Source organism: Lagenorhynchus albirostris, chromosome 6, assembly GCF_949774975.1.
Source record: "Lagenorhynchus albirostris chromosome 6, mLagAlb1.1, whole genome shotgun sequence".
NCBI classification, from domain to species: Eukaryota; Metazoa; Chordata; class Mammalia; order Artiodactyla; family Delphinidae; genus Lagenorhynchus; species Lagenorhynchus albirostris.
Genome location: NC_083100.1, coordinates 3,481,879 through 3,498,950, shown reverse-complemented (window position 1 = coordinate 3,498,950; position 17,072 = coordinate 3,481,879). Strand labels below are relative to the sequence as shown.

At 49.5% G+C, this 17,072-nt stretch overlaps 1 protein-coding gene across 2 annotated transcripts in view; it reads right to left on the bottom strand.

Moving 5' to 3' along the window:
* Positions 1–17,072, bottom strand: part of COL6A3 (collagen type VI alpha 3 chain) — an 85,794-nt gene that overhangs the window by 31,296 nt on the left and 37,426 nt on the right. For both annotated transcript variants that reach the window (XM_060151766.1, XM_060151767.1), the window contains 16 exons: positions 16,430–17,035; positions 14,450–15,064; positions 12,617–13,216; positions 11,637–11,974; positions 10,469–10,547; positions 9,324–9,469; positions 7,674–7,766; positions 7,109–7,162; positions 5,936–6,007; positions 4,764–4,790; positions 4,629–4,673; positions 4,456–4,509; positions 3,940–4,002; positions 3,276–3,341; positions 2,788–2,841; positions 558–593 (listed from right to left, as the gene is read on the bottom strand). In XM_060151766.1, the coding sequence (XP_060007749.1) occupies positions 558–593; positions 2,788–2,841; positions 3,276–3,341; positions 3,940–4,002; positions 4,456–4,509; positions 4,629–4,673; positions 4,764–4,790; positions 5,936–6,007; positions 7,109–7,162; positions 7,674–7,766; positions 9,324–9,469; positions 10,469–10,547; positions 11,637–11,974; positions 12,617–13,216; positions 14,450–15,064; positions 16,430–17,035 (2,948 nt within the window). The remainder of the gene's footprint in view (positions 1–557; positions 594–2,787; positions 2,842–3,275; positions 3,342–3,939; positions 4,003–4,455; positions 4,510–4,628; positions 4,674–4,763; positions 4,791–5,935; positions 6,008–7,108; positions 7,163–7,673; positions 7,767–9,323; positions 9,470–10,468; positions 10,548–11,636; positions 11,975–12,616; positions 13,217–14,449; positions 15,065–16,429; positions 17,036–17,072) is intronic.

The window sequence follows — 17,072 nt, the reverse complement described above, 5'->3', positions numbered from 1 at the left end:
GTTCTACAGTCACATCTGCACAAGGGTGCAGGGAGGCAGTCACAGCTGTACCAGGGGTCAGAAGCGAGAGCGCCATAACTCCAGGGAGAGACATTCAGTACTTGGAGCCACTTTGCACTCTTAGGATCGATTCTCACTCTTCCCTCACCTTTTCCTCAAGATGTCTTCATGACATGAAGCTATTTGGGACCCAAACCTGTCTTGCACAGGTGAGAGGACAGAGCCACCAAGACAGGTGACTTGCTGATGACCAGGTAAGTGGGCACATCGCGGGCAAGAGGTCCCCAGAACGCTGCCTCCCCAATCATCTCCTTTCCCTTCTCCCCTCCCCACTGTCACTTTCATTTTGATAATCATTTCCACCGCCATCATCATTTCTGCAAGTCTTATAGAAGAGGCTACATTTAAGGAGATGGTAGAAAAGATGGGAGCTACAAGCTTTGATGGTGAAGGAGAGAGTAATTTTTAACTTGTGGGTGGGGTGGGGACCCTCTCCAGAGAGCACACAGTGACTGACATTGTGATGACAGCAAAGAGATGGTGACTTTGAGGCTTACCTTAGCCCCTGCCGGTCCCCTTCGGCCAAAGCCGCCCTGAGGAAGAAATCACACCAATGGTGAAAGGGAGGCGGGGAGGCTGGGGGAGGCCAGGCTCCCTGGGACCTAATGCACACCTTCACGACACCTGCTGGGCCCCAGACACTGTGCCTACCCAGCCCAGAGGAAACTCTTGTGAAGGGACACCTTTCCTCCTGCACTCCCCTCCTGCCCAGCCCTTCCACGCTGCCCTTGTCAATCCTCCACATGGAAGGTTTGAGGACGACTTCAGACCTGCCAACCAAAATAAGGACCCCTCGGGCTGCACGGCCCCAGACAGTTTCAAGTAAGGAATGTGAATCAGGAAGGTCGACCTGTCTATTTTTCTTCCATTTTCCTAACTGGAGGGAGAGGTAAGACGTTAATTATAATGGAAGGGAGTCCCAGGCTCTCCACACTGTCCCGGCCAAATATAACACACACTCGGCTAAGTAAAGTATTCAGCGTGGGCGTATGTGAACCTGAAAGCCTGGCTGTACTTGGTCTGGGCTCATGACTTGGCAGTATCTCCCCCGATGCTCCAGAAGTGAACCTTAGTTCAAATAAACGTGGGCTCGCTCTTAAGTGATCCATGAGTTCCCACCTCAAGACGGCCTCCCCTTCAGTGGAAAGGTTTGGGGTGGGAATCCATCCTGGATATATCTTCGCAAGGTTAGGGTTGAATTCTGGAGTCTGTAAGGCACCAGCCTGTTACAGGCCTGGCCTATCTTCTGCATCAACCCAGGAACCACCTTCTCTTCACCCAGTGAAAAGCCCCATGATCTTCCGGGGCCACCCTTCTGCCCTGCTTCACTGTAATGGCAGCTTCTTTAATGGAAGACCTTGGCCTCCTTCCAGGGATGACACATGGACGAGAGGGGGAGGGGCGCGGCCAGGCCACGCTCCACAGAGTAGCAGTCTGCCTGCCGCTTCCAAAGGGGACCTCACCGAGTGTGACCAGAGGCCACCTGTGCTCAGGCCACGTGAGGAGTGAGGTAGCCCAGGGGAAGGATGCCTTTCATCTGGGCGTGAGCCTGGCTTAGTGATATCCTAAGGGAAGACAGCCCTAACTTGACCACACTGATTTCAAACCCAAACTGGTACCCTGTGCGTAGAATTAACACAAACTGTATGCCTGACTGTATTTTAAGTCTCTTCATGGAAACAGGCTCTGGCTCTACTCACGAACTAAGTTGTTCAGCACATAATAACAATGGAGTGTTTTCCTCATGTTTTTCTTTTTCATTGCAGAAATCAACAGCATTATTCAAAAATAATACTCAAAAGCTTTTAAGATAGTATTTTCAAAATTTACGTTTTCTTCTGAATTTTCAAAGCAAGGTTATGCCCATAGTATATCATTTGCCTAGGGCCGAGAGTCATTGCTTTTAAAAGCCCTTGTCAGCACTCACCCTCTGATCGTCCACTGCAGATCCCTAACCATGTGACTGCCATGGGGGAAAGGGTTGAGGGGGCCCCGATCTGGCCCCCGTCCCCAGCCGGATGCTGAGCAGATACCTTTCTGAGGCACCCACCAGCGCCCTGAACCAGCCGTGAGAATTTACAGACTCCTAGACACATCTTCTCCCAGCTAGGAGGTCTGAGCTCCGTGTAACCCTGGGCCCTGGAAGCACTCAAACAGCTTCCCAAAGATCATTCATCTCCCTTTGGCTTCAGCAGTTCTTCAACAAGACACAAAGACGAAGCGTGCACTGAGCGGTCTACAACAGGCATTTCTGAAACGTCTTGAAAAAGCAATTGCGAAATGCAATTCACTAGAAAATTGACTGGTTTCACTGCTGGAGTTACAGCAGTACGAGAAAAACAACTATCAAACAAAACAAACATACACCCCATCAGCCTCCCCGCCCTTTATCCCCTCACTCCCTCTGTATTTGTGTTTCTGTTTAGATTTTTTTAAACATTCAGTGGGATAAAGCCCGGCCAAATATTAGAAAGCAGCAAAGATATTACTTTTAAAAGCGTCTATTCAGTATGTTTTGGAAGGGGAGGGAAGCAGGCTGGGGGAGTCCAGAGTGAACGATAAGAATGAAGGGTCTGCAGAAGCAGCAACACGTGGGGGACAATGGTTTCCGAAATGGCCTTAAATTCCCTAAATAAAACGTTGCTGAGCAGCTCTGCCCCAAAGGGTGTCTAGCAGAGTTAAGTAAATATCACCACAGAGCCCCCGCAAACCCCAAGAGGCACTCACGCTTTTCCCGGGTTCTCCAGGCGCGCCAGACACCCCATCTGTCCCAGGGAGACCCTGTCATGGGAAAGAAAATTAACGTAAGATTCTCATCTGCAAAGAAGAACTTGTAGCTCAAATATCACACAAGACGCTGGGGAAAAGGAATGGATACACACAGGGCCAGTCGCACACTCTGGGGGTGCCTTAGACCCAGGTGCACTCTGCCCCCCACAAGGCTCAGGCTTGATGAGCACTTTCTGGAAATATCTATGGGGCACAACTCTGCCGAGAGGAAGCCCCTTTTGGGAGGGGCTGTTGCTGTTCCTCTTGGAGACCGCTTTGCGCGTGTGCACACTGGCTTCCCGGGGCTTTCTGCTCCCAACCTCAGCCTTGTACATCCACAGCCTTAAAGACCACGTTGTGGCCTCCGGGGCTGGCAGTGAACCAGCTTGACTTTAGTTTCTCGGGCTCTCGGCACAGGGGGAGTTTAGGTACACAGAGTACTGTACCATGGGGCCGATGTCTCCGGTTTCTCCTTTGGGTCCTCTCTGCTGGCTGTCCTGTCCTGGGTTACCCTGAAAAGAGAACAGGTCGGGGAATAAGCCACGTGTGCAGGGAAAGCCACTGCTGCTGGGTCAGTGACTAGGAAAATATTAGTGGTGGTCTGAATGCCACTCGCTTTGGCCACATCCCATCTCCAGATAACGCCTGCCGTGGGGTCAGCAATCACTCTGAGCCCCAAACTGGGGGGGAGATGGCTCTTCCTCCCCCCGGGAGGATGGTGGCCAGGCTCCCTCTTGCCTTGTCCTGGTCTGGACCAGAAGAGGCTGGCCCAGCGATGGTCACTTGTTGACAGGTTTTATAGACCCATAAAGCAAGAAAAACTGAAAACTCTTCCCTTTTCCTAAAGTGAACTTAAAGTGTCCTGAGACCACATTTTAGGGAACCTTCTCGGGTCTTCACATAAGAGGCTTTGCGAAGACTTATCTTTGCAGCGAGAGGGCAAAGACATCTCCAGCCACCCCAAAATTCTAAGAAAAGGGCAAACCACATATTTTGCCAACATGTTTTAAAGCAATTTCAAGAGTAAAATTCTTCCTTTCAACCCACTTCTCCCCACAAACCCTTTCCCCGGACTCAAGTCTCAAATCGGTGACAAGGATTTCCCCTTACCGGGTCACCTCTGATCCCAACATCCCCTCTTTCTCCTTTGTCTCCTTTGGGTCCTTTGTCACCCTAAACAAAAACCACAAGCAGAGACTGAGAATTAGATGAGTTTCACATAGTTATCTCACCCTCAAAATTGCGTTCTTCCAATCACAAATCTTAAAAAGAACAGTGTTTCAGCATTTGCATTTACTCATTTTCCATGAAGGTAAAATTATTTCCAGATACTTCAGGTAACCCACAAGTATTTATTGGGGACCCACTCTATGCCAGGCGCTGGGGATCTATTTCAACAAAACACACTCAGTCCTTGCCCAATGGGACTCTCCAAACAAGAAAAATATAATGTAAATATGTCACAGCTGACAAGGGACATAGGAGATGCCGAGGATGCACCCCAGGAGGAGGTCAGGGAAGGCTGCCTGGAGGAAGCGGTCTTAACATACACAAGTAAAAGAAATAATCCCTAAGTGAAATGTTCATAGTTTTTCCATGACAGTAACAATGCAGAAATATACTTACCCTTCTTCCTGCATTCCCTTTCTCTCCAGAAATACCAGGCAATCCTTTGTCTCCCTGCCAAAGACAATGATAAAATGTCATTCCTGGCACAACTTCTACCACAGACTGAGGTGTTAGTCACTGGAATCTTCAGGACCAAAAGTAATTTGCACTCAGAGTCCAAAATCACTTACATCTTCACCGTCAAGACCATCCAGTCCAATTTCTCCTAATTCACCCTGTGAAGGGACAAGACACACAGGTGAGTGTAAAATATGGCAAAACACTGGGAAAGTTTTAAATATAAAAATAAAAGCAAGCTTAAGTACCTTCTCTCCTGGGAATCCACGAGAGCCCTAAAAGGGAAGGGAAAGAGGAAACATTAGCTCCTTCCCGGAGGCTGAATAGAATAGGCTAGAATAGGCTAAGGGCTCCCCTCTCCCCGTCCCCAACTTAAAAGTCAGTGCCTAGGGCTTCCCTCTGGCTCACTGGTTAAGAATCCGCCTGCCAATGCAGGGGACACGTGTTCGATCCCCGGTCCAGGAAGATCCCACGTGCCGTGGAGCAACTAAGCCCGTGTACCACAACTACTGAGCCTGAGCTCTAGAGCCTGCGAGCCACAACTACTGAGCCCGTGTGCCGCAACTACTGAAGCATGCACGCCTAGAGCCCGTGCTCTGCAACGAGAGAAGCCACCGCAGTGAGAAGCCCACGCACCGCATCGGAGAGTAGCCCCGCGAACCACAACAAGAGAAAAGCCTGCACACAGCAGCAGAAACCCAACGCAGCCAAAAATAAAATCAATAAAATAAATTTATATTAAAGAAAAGTCAGTGTCTGAAAATTCAGTGTTAGAGATTCGTCTGTTTGGCTAGCTCTCTCTCTATCATGAGGGGATCATAAAACTAACTTGCCTGGACCTGAGCACTTGGGTAGTGTTGGCTCTCTGGCAGGAGGGCTGGGCCGTGAAGGCCCGGAACAGGAGCTCCGAGGAGGCCCCTTTATAACATTGCAGTGGCCTGTCTCTCAAACGGCAGCAAATTGAGGAGAAAGTTCATCAGCCCTTGACTCCAAGTATGTCACACACAGAACCTTCCAGCACATGAGTCCTTTCCCTCTGTCTCTGGCCCCCTCCAATTCCCTCACTCCTCCCAGGTCCAGGGGCTGAAGCTGCCGGGCACCGGCCTTCTCTCTGCCCTGGCCCACATCCTGTCTGTGCTCATCAGTGTGTCCTGACTGCTTCACACTGCCATACGAAACTGTTTCTCCAACCTCAGGCTCCCTTCCCGGCACGGTGTGCGCTCCTGAACCCGCCAGGCCCTGGGCTGCCTCTGTGAGAGGCCACTGGCTGCCAGCGCTGAGCAGAGAAGCTGGGGCAGGCATCTTCCTTCCCCAGGAGGCACTGGAGAAAGTGTCCCCCTTCTGTACGCGCCACCGACCGCCCTCTCCCCGCTGGGGCCCGGTGCCATGGTCCCCTCCCCACACATGGGGGTCACTGTACCTTTATGCCCCTCTGCCCGGGGCAGCCCTGGAAACCTTGAGTGCCGTTCACACCAGGCGGGCCGCGCTCACCCTGTCAGGAGAAACAGAGGCATTTTGCGAGTTGGGGCTTCTTGTCACGTGTCTCCACTGAGTAGGGAGCTCTGTGAAAGGCGTGCATTAGGAAGCAGTCCACTGGCTGGCGGGCTGATGTGCCAGGCGGGGCCTCCAGCATCCCCGCCCGCGGGCCCCGCAGGCCGACCTCTGCACCGGGCCTCGAACCTGCAGTTCCCTCCCCTGGAGGGAGTGGGGTCTGGGGCACCTCCTGGTGGGCGGAGGATAAGCAGGCCTCAGGGTACTGGGTCTGGGTGGGGGCTGGGCCCGTGGAGAACCCTCGGGCTGGCTGCTTCTCCATATGGTCCTGGGCTTCCAGCTCTCCAGTGGGGTCCAGGCTCAGCCCTGACACCCAGCACTGCCGGACGGGACCTTGGGGGCTTCAACTCTTCCCCCTGGGGCCCTCTCTCCCCACCCCAGGGCTGGCCATGGTCCTGGGTTCCCAGCTCTTCTATGGGGTCCAGGCTCAACCCTGACACCTGGCACTGCCGGACGGGACCTTGGGGGCTTCAACTCCTCCCGCTGGGGCCCTCTCTCCCCACCCCAGGGCTGGGCCTTGTTCTAGTGTCTCAAAAGTTCTCAAACCACTTCTGGGCAGGATTCTGCTTCCCGAAGGCCCCACTTCAGGCTCTACCCACCCTCAAATGGACCCCTTGGTGACTGATAACCCGTACTGGCAACTGCCCTCTGGGAGGCTGCCCTCAAAGGGCGTCACCGCTGCAATCCTGACTGGGTTTCCCCTGCACCCCGGCTCCAGCGGCCTCTCATCTCTGCCTGGATGTCTGAATTTGGTAGATGCTGGGTTTGCCATCCTCAGTGGTCCTCTGTCTCAGGAGCCATTTAGCCCCTCCCTCTGAGATGGAACACGTAAAAACCTGCACTTCCTACCCACACTTGTCATCCTCAGATTCTCAGACTAGTCTCCATCGTGTAGAAATCTGAGTCAAGTTGTTTAGAAAGTAATTTTTTTCTGACGGAAACGACTGGAAACGGAACAGATGAGGAGCCCCACAATTCAATCCCAACATGTAAAGAACAAGGAGGGAATAAAGATTTAAGGAATAAAACAACCTTTACTTACAGGTCCACCCTCGTCACCAGGATAACCTCGATAGCCATCTTCTCCAGAAATACCCTAGAAGAAAGTCAATCGTTTCCTTGGTTAAATGCTGTGGTTTTCTCTGTTTCCTATTTAAGCATCTCTTCACCCCCCTTCATTTGGTAGAGCGGTGCTTTCGGTGTCCCTGGAACGTGACGGTTTCCTACTCATTATTTCAGTGCAATTGTTCTATCAGGATCTTTAAGGCTCTTGATCTACCAAGAAATCCTGTGCATTTCCTATAACTTAGAGGCAAATGGGAAGCATTCCTGCTGGCCGTCCTAGTGAGGCTGCCAGTCAATGATACCACTGGTCTTAACATAATTTTATAAAATGAAGAACCAATGCATAAAAGAACCCAGTGGAAAGGGAGGAGGGAGCAGACACAGGGACAAGGTCTGCACCTCAGATCTGTCCTACAGCACAGCTAGTTCCTTCTCCTCCCTTTTCCATCTCCCCACCATCATAGCAGAGAAATTCCCCAGCCAAAGTAATGACGGCTCTGAAATCTAGTCTCAGGCGTAAGAAAAGGGTAATACCACCGTACCTTCGGCCCAATGCTGCCAATGGGCCCGCGGTCTCCTCTTTGTCCAGAGCATTTGCAGGGAACCCCACAGCAGGCTTTCTCGGCAATGTTGTCCTACCAAGACAAAAAACGAAGTTCAGATCTCAATAAATGTCTAGAAAAAAGGCATAAATGTGCCGTCTGAGGACTGCGGCCTCCACAGCAAGAGATAGTCACCTCCTACGGCAACTCCCTTGAAGGCTTAGCCATGGGTGGGTGATACAGTGTCACAAATGGACTCTGAAGAACCACCAAAGATAATGCATCTTATTCACAATGTCACCTCAGGCTGGGCCTTATTTCTAGAAGTTTCCAACATAGATATTCAAGCTTCAGATGTTAAGTATAGCTTACATATTTTTTTTTTTTTTTTTTTTGCGGTACGCAGGCCTCTCACTGCTGTGGCCTCTCCCGTTGTGGGGCACAGGCTCCAGACGCGCAGGCTCAGCGGCCATGGCTCACGGGCCCAGCCGCTCCGCGGCGTGTGGGATCTTCCCAGACCGGGGCACGAACCTGCGTCCCCTGCATTGGCAGGCGGACTCTCAACCACTGCACCACCAGGGAAGCCCAGCTTACATATTTTTAAGCTCCAGAAAGCAAAACCTGACAAACCATTGCAGACGGCCAGGATGGAAGGTGGTTTCAGAGCAGAGACCGTATGCCCTTCCCCAGAACCCTGGTCAGAGTCACGGAACATGGCGTCAGCCTGGAGGAAGCCTGGGAGCAGCTGCGGGGTGGGATCCCTGCCTCTGAGCCACAAGCACCGCACCGCCAGTCACCAATGACTCCAGCGCCCATCAGACACCCCGGACATTCCCTCCCATCCCAGCCCCCGGCCTTATGCGGGAAAGCGCACACCCAAAGTACATTCCTACCTGCCAAACTCATGATGGTCAATGCCTTTTCTGGCAGTGAATTTCCTAGAGCTTTCACTTTCTCCCATGCCCTAGGTTTGTCAATTAACTCAAGTTCCTTCCACTCAATAAAAAAATCCGAATTGCAGCCCTGGGAAGAAGGTTGGAGGGCCGGAGGGAGTCAGCTTGTCCCACAGGGCACCGCTGCCTCCTCCAAAGAACCTCTGAGTTGAACGCTCAGCCCCTCACGTCCCAAAAGCCCCCAGCCTCACCCCCAAACCCAGGCGTTAACCCCACCTGCTGAGAGGCTGAACCCAAGAGAATTAGGAAGCCTATGGGGAGCCCTCATTTGCTCCAAAGGAAACTAGAAGAGAAGGCAACGGAAGCCCCTTTCCACCCAGAAATGGTCTTTCATTTCCTGCATATTCTTGTTTTCCCTGTTTCCTGTTTACAGAGGGAAGGGTCAAATCTCAATGTTATGGCTTCTCAACAATCTTATAAATGAAAAGAAGTCTCTTTAAAGGGAGCAGAGGAAACTCTAAGGCGACAGCTGCCTCGACACCCATGCCCCGGTGGCCGTCTTTCCAGTTCTCAGATAGCTCCATTTCCAGGACTCATGTTATGGCAACAAAGTAGGTCCCAAGTAAATTACATGAATTAAATTGCCCACCCAGCGGTCTCTCCTCCATTTGCCTGGTGATGACGGACTGCGTTATCCTGAGATGCCCACTATTGTGCTATCTAAACCAGTTTGTGTGTAGATACATAAAACACTCACAAGTTGCTCCGCTAGTTCATAGTCTAGGTCCAGCAAGTTCAGTCTCAGGGGCCGGTTGTACGTGAATCCTCGCCCAAACTCCAGCTGCATCAGCTGCTCCAAGTTGGCGACACGTTCAAGGCCCACCAAGATCAGAGCTCGGACGCCTGGGGGGACAGGTACACTTAAGGAGCCTCACCTAGCCATTCAAGAGCCTCAGTGCTTTTCCTCCTGACTCTCTTTTATTTTTTAAAGAAAACTTCAGTATAAAATTTGGCCTTTAACTGAAACTTGCTTAATCACACAGATTAGCTGCTCCGAAGAGTTGAAATACTGGAACTCTGGACTCCTCTGAGCAATTGCTTCTGATTTGTCAGTAAGTAAATGGATTCATGTAACTCTAGGAAACACCACCATGAAGTTTATTCATCCATAAATTCTCAAGCTCTGGTCTTACGTAACACAGGTATGCTGTGGGAAGAATTGAAATCCCACATCTCCCAAGTCAGATGATAGCAGTCTCATCTCCATTGCTCTGGAAAAGCAAGCTAATAAATAGAACATTCTTATGATAAATTTGCTTCAACAAATTCTCCTTAAACCTCTAGTGCTGACATCCACTTTTTTGATAGCCAGTGCTACCAAATTCCAAAGCAGATGAACAAATAGTACATCTGATAACAGGTATCACTGCAAACCAGTCACCTTAAATTTGGAAAGTATGCTTTCCAAATTTTATGTGAAAGTGTATCTTTTCTTAACGTTGGAGTATTTTTGAGCTGTGATAACTGCAAATGGAAAATACAGCAAGATTTTTTGCTATAAAATTAATTCCTAGCTTATATAATACAGCCAAATGAATCCAAACTTCATGTTCTTTTACAAAAGCATCATGCTTTCTAGATGTCCTACCACAGGAATGAGCCTGAGACCCCATGGGGTCTGTGCCAGGACTTGGTAATAGAGCTGTCTGTGTAAGTACGGATCCCTGCTGCCCCATCCTGTAGCCCCAGGCAGGCGACAGAAGACCAAGATGCCGGGATGAGGTGTCCTCCAAGAGAAGCCGCTCTCCCAGAGGGTCCCTTGGTGGAGTTGTTTCTCTCTAGCCCAGCAGTGCGCCTGCCTCACCCAGGTTTCCTTCTCCCATAGAAAGCCCCAGAACCCACCTTCTTGTCGGAGTTTCTCTGATGCTCTTTGTAAATCAGCCAGATCTCCATCCACCCCATCAGTAAAATGAATGACCACCTGAAGATAAAAGATACGTCAAGCGCCAGCCAAAAGTAAAAGAAACCTCACAGACCCTTGAGAGAAGGATTAGCCAGTTCAAAGCCTCCACTTTACAGCAGAGGAAACTGGGGGCCAAGGTTGAGAAACAATCACTCCATGTTCATAGTTCCTTGATACTGTGCAATAAATGAGGTATAAAGTAAATGGGTATAGGGTAGGACTTGATTTATTAAAAAGCACAGTCAACAATGGAAATTAAAAGTTTATCTCATTCTCTTATTTAGGAGATGTAGTTTCTAGAAATTATGCGTATGCGTGGGTGTGTACATGCGTGCGTGTGTGTTTGTGTAGCCCATGCTCCAAAATTCATATTTTGAAGTCCTAACCCTCAGTGCCTCAGAGTGTGACCATGTTTGGCAATAGGACTTTTAAAGAGGCCAATAAGTTAACTGAGGTCATTAGAGTGGGTCCTCATCCAATACGACTGGTGTCCTTCTAAGATGAGGCGATTAGGACACAGAGGGAAAAACACGTGGTGACAGAAGGAGAAGATGCCGTTTCCAAGCCAAGTTGAGAGACCTCCAGGAAAACAACCCTGACGCCGCTCTGATCTCAGACTTCCAGCCTCCAGGACTGTGAGAGAATAAATTCCTGTTGTTTAAGCCACCCAACCTGTGGAACTTTGCTATGGCAGCCCTAGCAAACTGATTGTGCGTGCGTGCGTGCGTGTGTGTGTGGGTGTGTGTGTGTGTATGAACCAATACAGAGAAAGAGAGAGATAAAAGTAAATACAAATAGAGAACATAATGCATTTAATGGTCAGGACTATGATTAAACATGAATTACTCACAAATTCAATGCATTCGAGCTTAATTACTGATTTCCAAGATTTTTTTTAGAGCTTTAGTAAAACTAGAAGAAGATATTCCATTTCAGCCCAGTTGATAATAAAGGACTCTTACATACAGGCATCACCAACCCCATCAAACATGAAGAGCATCTATAGAAGAACCGTTTGGGGAGGGGGCTTCCGGGCATCGAGGTTTGCCCCTGCCCAGTAAAACCCAGAGATGGCCCAGGAAGCGGAAACGAGGCAGCCGTCCTCACCTTCACACTGTCTGGCGAGGCCTGCCGGAACTTGTTCTGGTAGAGCTTCAGCGTGTCCGCAGTGAGGACGTAGGGGTGCTGGGTGCGCATGTTCTGGAACTTCTCAAACAGCTCTGGCTGGTACTCGGCAAAGTCAAAGGCCTCCACGGGGCCTGAGGGCATGTTGGCCACCACGGACACCCGCACCGTGGGCAGCTGGCTGCCGCTGCAGCTGATCCTTTGCATTTGGCTAATTCTATTCAGGATGGTGTCCACCTTGGACTCAAAGCCCCTCTGAGCCACAAATATGTTCTGATCTCTTGAACCATCAAAGCCCAGAATCACATCCAGGTCACAGACTGTAAAGGGAAAAGCAGGCCGTGAGCTCGAAGTCGAGCTGCCGAGATGTGTTCAACCTACAGGCACAGCTCGGGGCGTGGACCAGGACGCCACGCTCATGTGCAAAATGGGACCTTCTGTGCGTGAGCTCTGAGAAGCAATTAGATCTGCCTCTCTCACTGGGAGAACTCACACTGACTCTTCGGAGCCAAAATTGTTTGCCATTCAGTACGTTTGCTTTCCTGATATTAATCAACTTTGGCAACGTATACAGTCAGTGTCTATCTAGGTGCATCCCGAGTTTGTGCTTTAGACTAAACACACTTGAGAACACAAACCCTCTGATCTCAAATAATTGATCTGATAAACCTACAAACAGAAACAGGCATCAATCAGTCTGAATTATTTAGGGGATTAAAGAGTAGGGGATGGGGAGTAAATCTGGTAAGAGCAAGAAAAGACAGACATCCACTCCTATCCTGGAACCACATCCGATCACAGTGGTAGATGACAACCAGGACCCAACCCACGTGGATGTAAGTCAATGCCTGACACACCAGATGCTATAGGAGCCCAGAGGCCAGCGCTGGGGATCTGGGTAAACAGGTAACTCACCAACATCGACAGGACATGGTTGAAAATATGCACCTAAAGGGCATTACCTTTGGAAACATCAGGCACACCAGGACATAAGGTTTCATGCATTGCATCATGCAGAGTTTCCAAAACCTGCTCGCTCAATTCCGACAGCTCCTGGACGCTCCCCACTCGGAACGCCGTGGCACTATTGGACGCGATCTTCCCAACCTCCTCTGAGTCGATGTTCTTCACGCCCACCGCGAACACTTTGACGCCTCTCTGGGTGAGTGCCAGGCTCGCCTCCTGGGCGTCCTCCACCGACCTTCCTCCGGTGATCACAAAGGCAATCTGCGGGACTCTCTGATCCAGGCGACTGCCTGCCTCTGGTATGAAGTGATTCAGCCGCAGGTGCTCCAGGCCCACGTTGGTGTTTGCGTGTCTCCCCCCTTTGTAGACCACCTTGTTGATGGCATCAATAATCTGCTCCTTGGTGGAAAAGTCCTTCAGGAAGAATTCGTCGGTGGGGTCAGAGTTGTACTGGACCAGCCCCACTTGGATGGAGTCTCCCCCTTCATAAACCGTGTCCACAATTTCAGACACGAAACGGAGCACTTCCTGGAAACTGTCCCTCCGGAAATTGATGGAACCATCCAACAGGAACACGATGTCTGCTTTCTTTTTCTCTAAAGACGATTACAATGAAAAAAAAAAAGGAGAAATTTGGTTTCTATATCCAGAGCAAAAACACAAAACATAAAATGATTAAAATAAGGCATTCCTGTAATTCATTCACAGTGGACACCTTGGACTCTGTTCCATGACTCTAGAGTTCCTGAATTCACAGTCCTCAAAACACGTTTAGGTGATAAATGATAAATCACCTAAACAAAAGGAAAGGAGACATGAAAACTCAGCGGAACTGAGTCCCAGTTATCCCGTGCAAAATGAGATTATGCCATGGATTCAACAGTCCGTGATATCAGGGGTTTTAGGAAATGCCACTACACACTTTCCTCCTGGTCAAAAATAAATGATAGTGTCTGGAAGGAGTTGGGGGAGTTGTGCTAGAGACGGGGAAAGGGAGGGCTGGGAGAAACAGATTGGAAAATGGGAAGCAGACTCCATGCACCTTTGGAGGATCACCAGCCAGCATGCCAAGAGCTTTGCTGGAGCCTGTGACACTCAATGACATTTGGAGATAATTCCCTGGTTCCAATCAAGGGATTAAGACTGGAGTAGAGAGAAGGGAATCCGGAGCACTGTGAGATATTCCACCACCAGCGCAGAAGGAAGACAAGAAAGAGCTAAGTGGAGTGCAGATGCCCCATGGAAAACCAGCCCTAATCATTTGCTCCAGATGTCTGAGGGGCTATCACCTGGGGTAGGAGCTAAGAAAGACGTGGGTTGGTGGAGGGACTCCGTTTGCTCTTGGCAGCCCCAAAGGTCAGACCCAGGAGCATGAGGTCAAAGCTATAGGTGGACAGCTCTAAATTCCCGATGATACCAGTCCAAAGAAAGAGGGTTGACTGGACCAGGACCCCACCAAGGAGAGAGGCTGACTTCCAATCATGTTCGGAGGGGCGTAGATTGAACAACTTCAAAGATGCCATTTTATTCTGAGAGCCAATGAGTCTGTGGCTAACCCTCAATGCACTTTTATAGAACCTTTCAATGGGGCTATGATTAGCCTCGTGGAAGCTCATGGAAGAATCAATGACCATATGCTTTCTGAGATGCGTTTCCTTCTATTCCTCCTACAATTTCAACTCAATTATTTTTCCCGTATTTAGTTTCTAATTGTATGGCAGCCATGACCCTCAGAGAAGAAAATTATTAAAATGAATGCTAACTGCTTTTTTTCAATTAAAAAAAAAATTGGTGTCCCGCTCTGCCGTCACGGGTACCACAGCTCATACCTGGCCGTGAGGGAGAGGGCATGTCCACTCCTGGAGGTGCAGGGGTGACCTTGGAGGGTCCAAAGGAGTTCACGACCCTTTCTTCTATGTTGGGGAGCTCTCTGAACTCCCGAACCGTGAAGACTAGTCTGGAGTCATTGGTGATGGTCTGCAGCTCCGTTCTGTCGATGTTTCGGTCTCCTATCCCTAAACTCACAATCCCCGAGGAGCTTATCACCTGGGAATACCTGGAAATATCGTCCTGGGATTTGCCACCCAGAAACAGAACCAGGTGTTGGGGCACCCCGTCTTCTATCCGGCTCCCGGCAGACTTGACAAAGAAATTCCTTGCCACGAATTCCAGAGCTTTGCCAGTGTTCAGCGGAGACCCCCCTTTGAACCTCAAGCGACGTATGGCATCCAGCACGCTGGCCTGGGATTTATAGGTCTTCAGGTAAAACTCTGGGAAGACATCATTGCTGAACTGCACGACCCCAATTCTCACTTTATTAGGGCCAATGTTAAGTCTCCGCACGACCCCGCTAACAAAGTCCCGAATGTGTGCAATGCCATCTGGCCTCACACTGTCAGAGCTGTCGATTAGGAAGACGATGTCTGCAGCATCACTCTCCACGGCTGTGGATGAAAAGGAAAAAGGAAAACTCAGTACAAGACTGGCACGCATCTGGTTTCGTTTCTGAACTTTGCTCTATGTTGCACCAAAATATCAATTGACATGAAAATTATAAGCCGATGTGCATGTGTTTATCTCTTTGGCTTTTTTTAATCAATCATTACAAATTGGGCCTTTTGCATCAAAACAATTTCTGCTTCTTGAAATATTTTAAGTTCTCCAAAACTTTCTCTTTCTGGGTTTACTCAATTTTAATTTTGGCTTTGGCGTCTGGGTTACAACTCATTTCAAAAATATAAACAGCACTTAGAAACGAATCCTGGGTTACCATAATCTATGAATCACGAACTGTTACTACCAGAAGGGATTGAGATCACCAGCATCAACATCTTTGTTGTGCAAGAAAAGAGACAGCTGAGGACAAAGGCCCTCACTTCATCCAAGGCCACCACTTAGCTAGTGACAGCCCAGAGAATCCCAACTCGCTCCAGCAGGCCACGCCATCATTCCTGGTGTTTGATTCATAGTATTTCTTTTTCTCACATATCTCTAGCATTTATACGAAGTTTTTATTTTCACTATTATGCCCCTATTTTCTTTGCATGAATCCATTTTTAACTATAAACTTTAACTATAAAATTAATCAAAAGTCCTAGGAAAGATGAGCCATGGCTTCCTATTGATTAGAATTCTAGGTACTTCTTGGATGCCATTTATTAAATAGCTCATATCTTGCCTCTCAACAAATTCAACATTTGCCTCATAAATCACTGGCTACTTATAGTGGAAACATAGCACAGCAAAAGCTGAGCAGGTCATGGAATTGAACCATCTATCTTGAGAGAGAGAAAAGCTGGCCAGGCATACACAGCCAGGACTTGGATTCTCCAGTGGCACATAAAAGATTTCACAGAACATCAGTATCAGAGACAGCCATGCCCTGATCATATCTGAACACTGACAAAAAGGAAACAAAAATCACCGGACACTCCCCATCCTGGATCATAGGTGTGACCACTGCTTCTGTATCAATTTCAGCGTTAGCCGTGAGATTTGGTAAGATATCCAATCATAAAATTACTCCTTCTCGACAGCATTCGATCCGGGGCAAAGTCCCATTTCCTCAAGCCATCTATGATGAGTTCAAGTCCTATCATAAGCCCTTCCTAACACCCTCCCGCTGAGATGCCCTGTGGCTCACCAGCGTGTGTGTCCTTCCTCCCTGCCACAAGCAATAGACCCAGCTGGTTCAATCTCAGGTGTCCCGTTATTTTAATTTTACTTGTGAGCACCATGGCCTTAGAGCCTGTTATTTTTTATATTTTTTTGAAAAGACACAACAAAGAACAAGAAACGCCCAACCTTACCTGGAGGAAGGTAGGGCGTGCTGGCCAGGAGCTGCTGAATCTGCTCGGAGGTTAGGGTTGTGATGGGTGTCAGCAGTTTCTGCTCCAGGCTGGGCAGCTCCCGGAAGGTGCTCACTGAGAACACGTATTCAGGGCTCAGGGAGATCTTCAGCAACTGCTCCTGGTCTGCGTTCCTTGCGATGGTAAGTGACGCCACACCGAACTGCTTGAGCTCTACTGCCGATTCGTCTACCTCATCATCAGACTTCCCGGAAGAAATGAGGACCAGGAACTGAGGGACACCCTCTTCAATCCGGCTCCCCAGAGGCCTCTTGAAGATATTCTTTGACACGTACTCCAGGGCGCCCCCAATGTTGATCTGCTTCCTGCCCTTGGGCCGCAGCCGCCTCACCGCGTTCTGCACCTCGTCCTTGCTGGAGTGGGCGTTCAGCAGGAACTCCACCCTGGGGTCCTCGCTGAACTGGATGACGGCCACCCGGGTCATGTCGAAGCCCACGTCCAGGTAGTCAACCAGCCTCTCGATGAGGGTACGGATGTACTGAAACTCGGGGCCGGCGCTTTGGGACCCATCGATGAGGAAGACCACGTCCCTCTTGCCGCCGACACCTGTGAATCAAACGTTACCATAGGGCTTCAGCTTCAC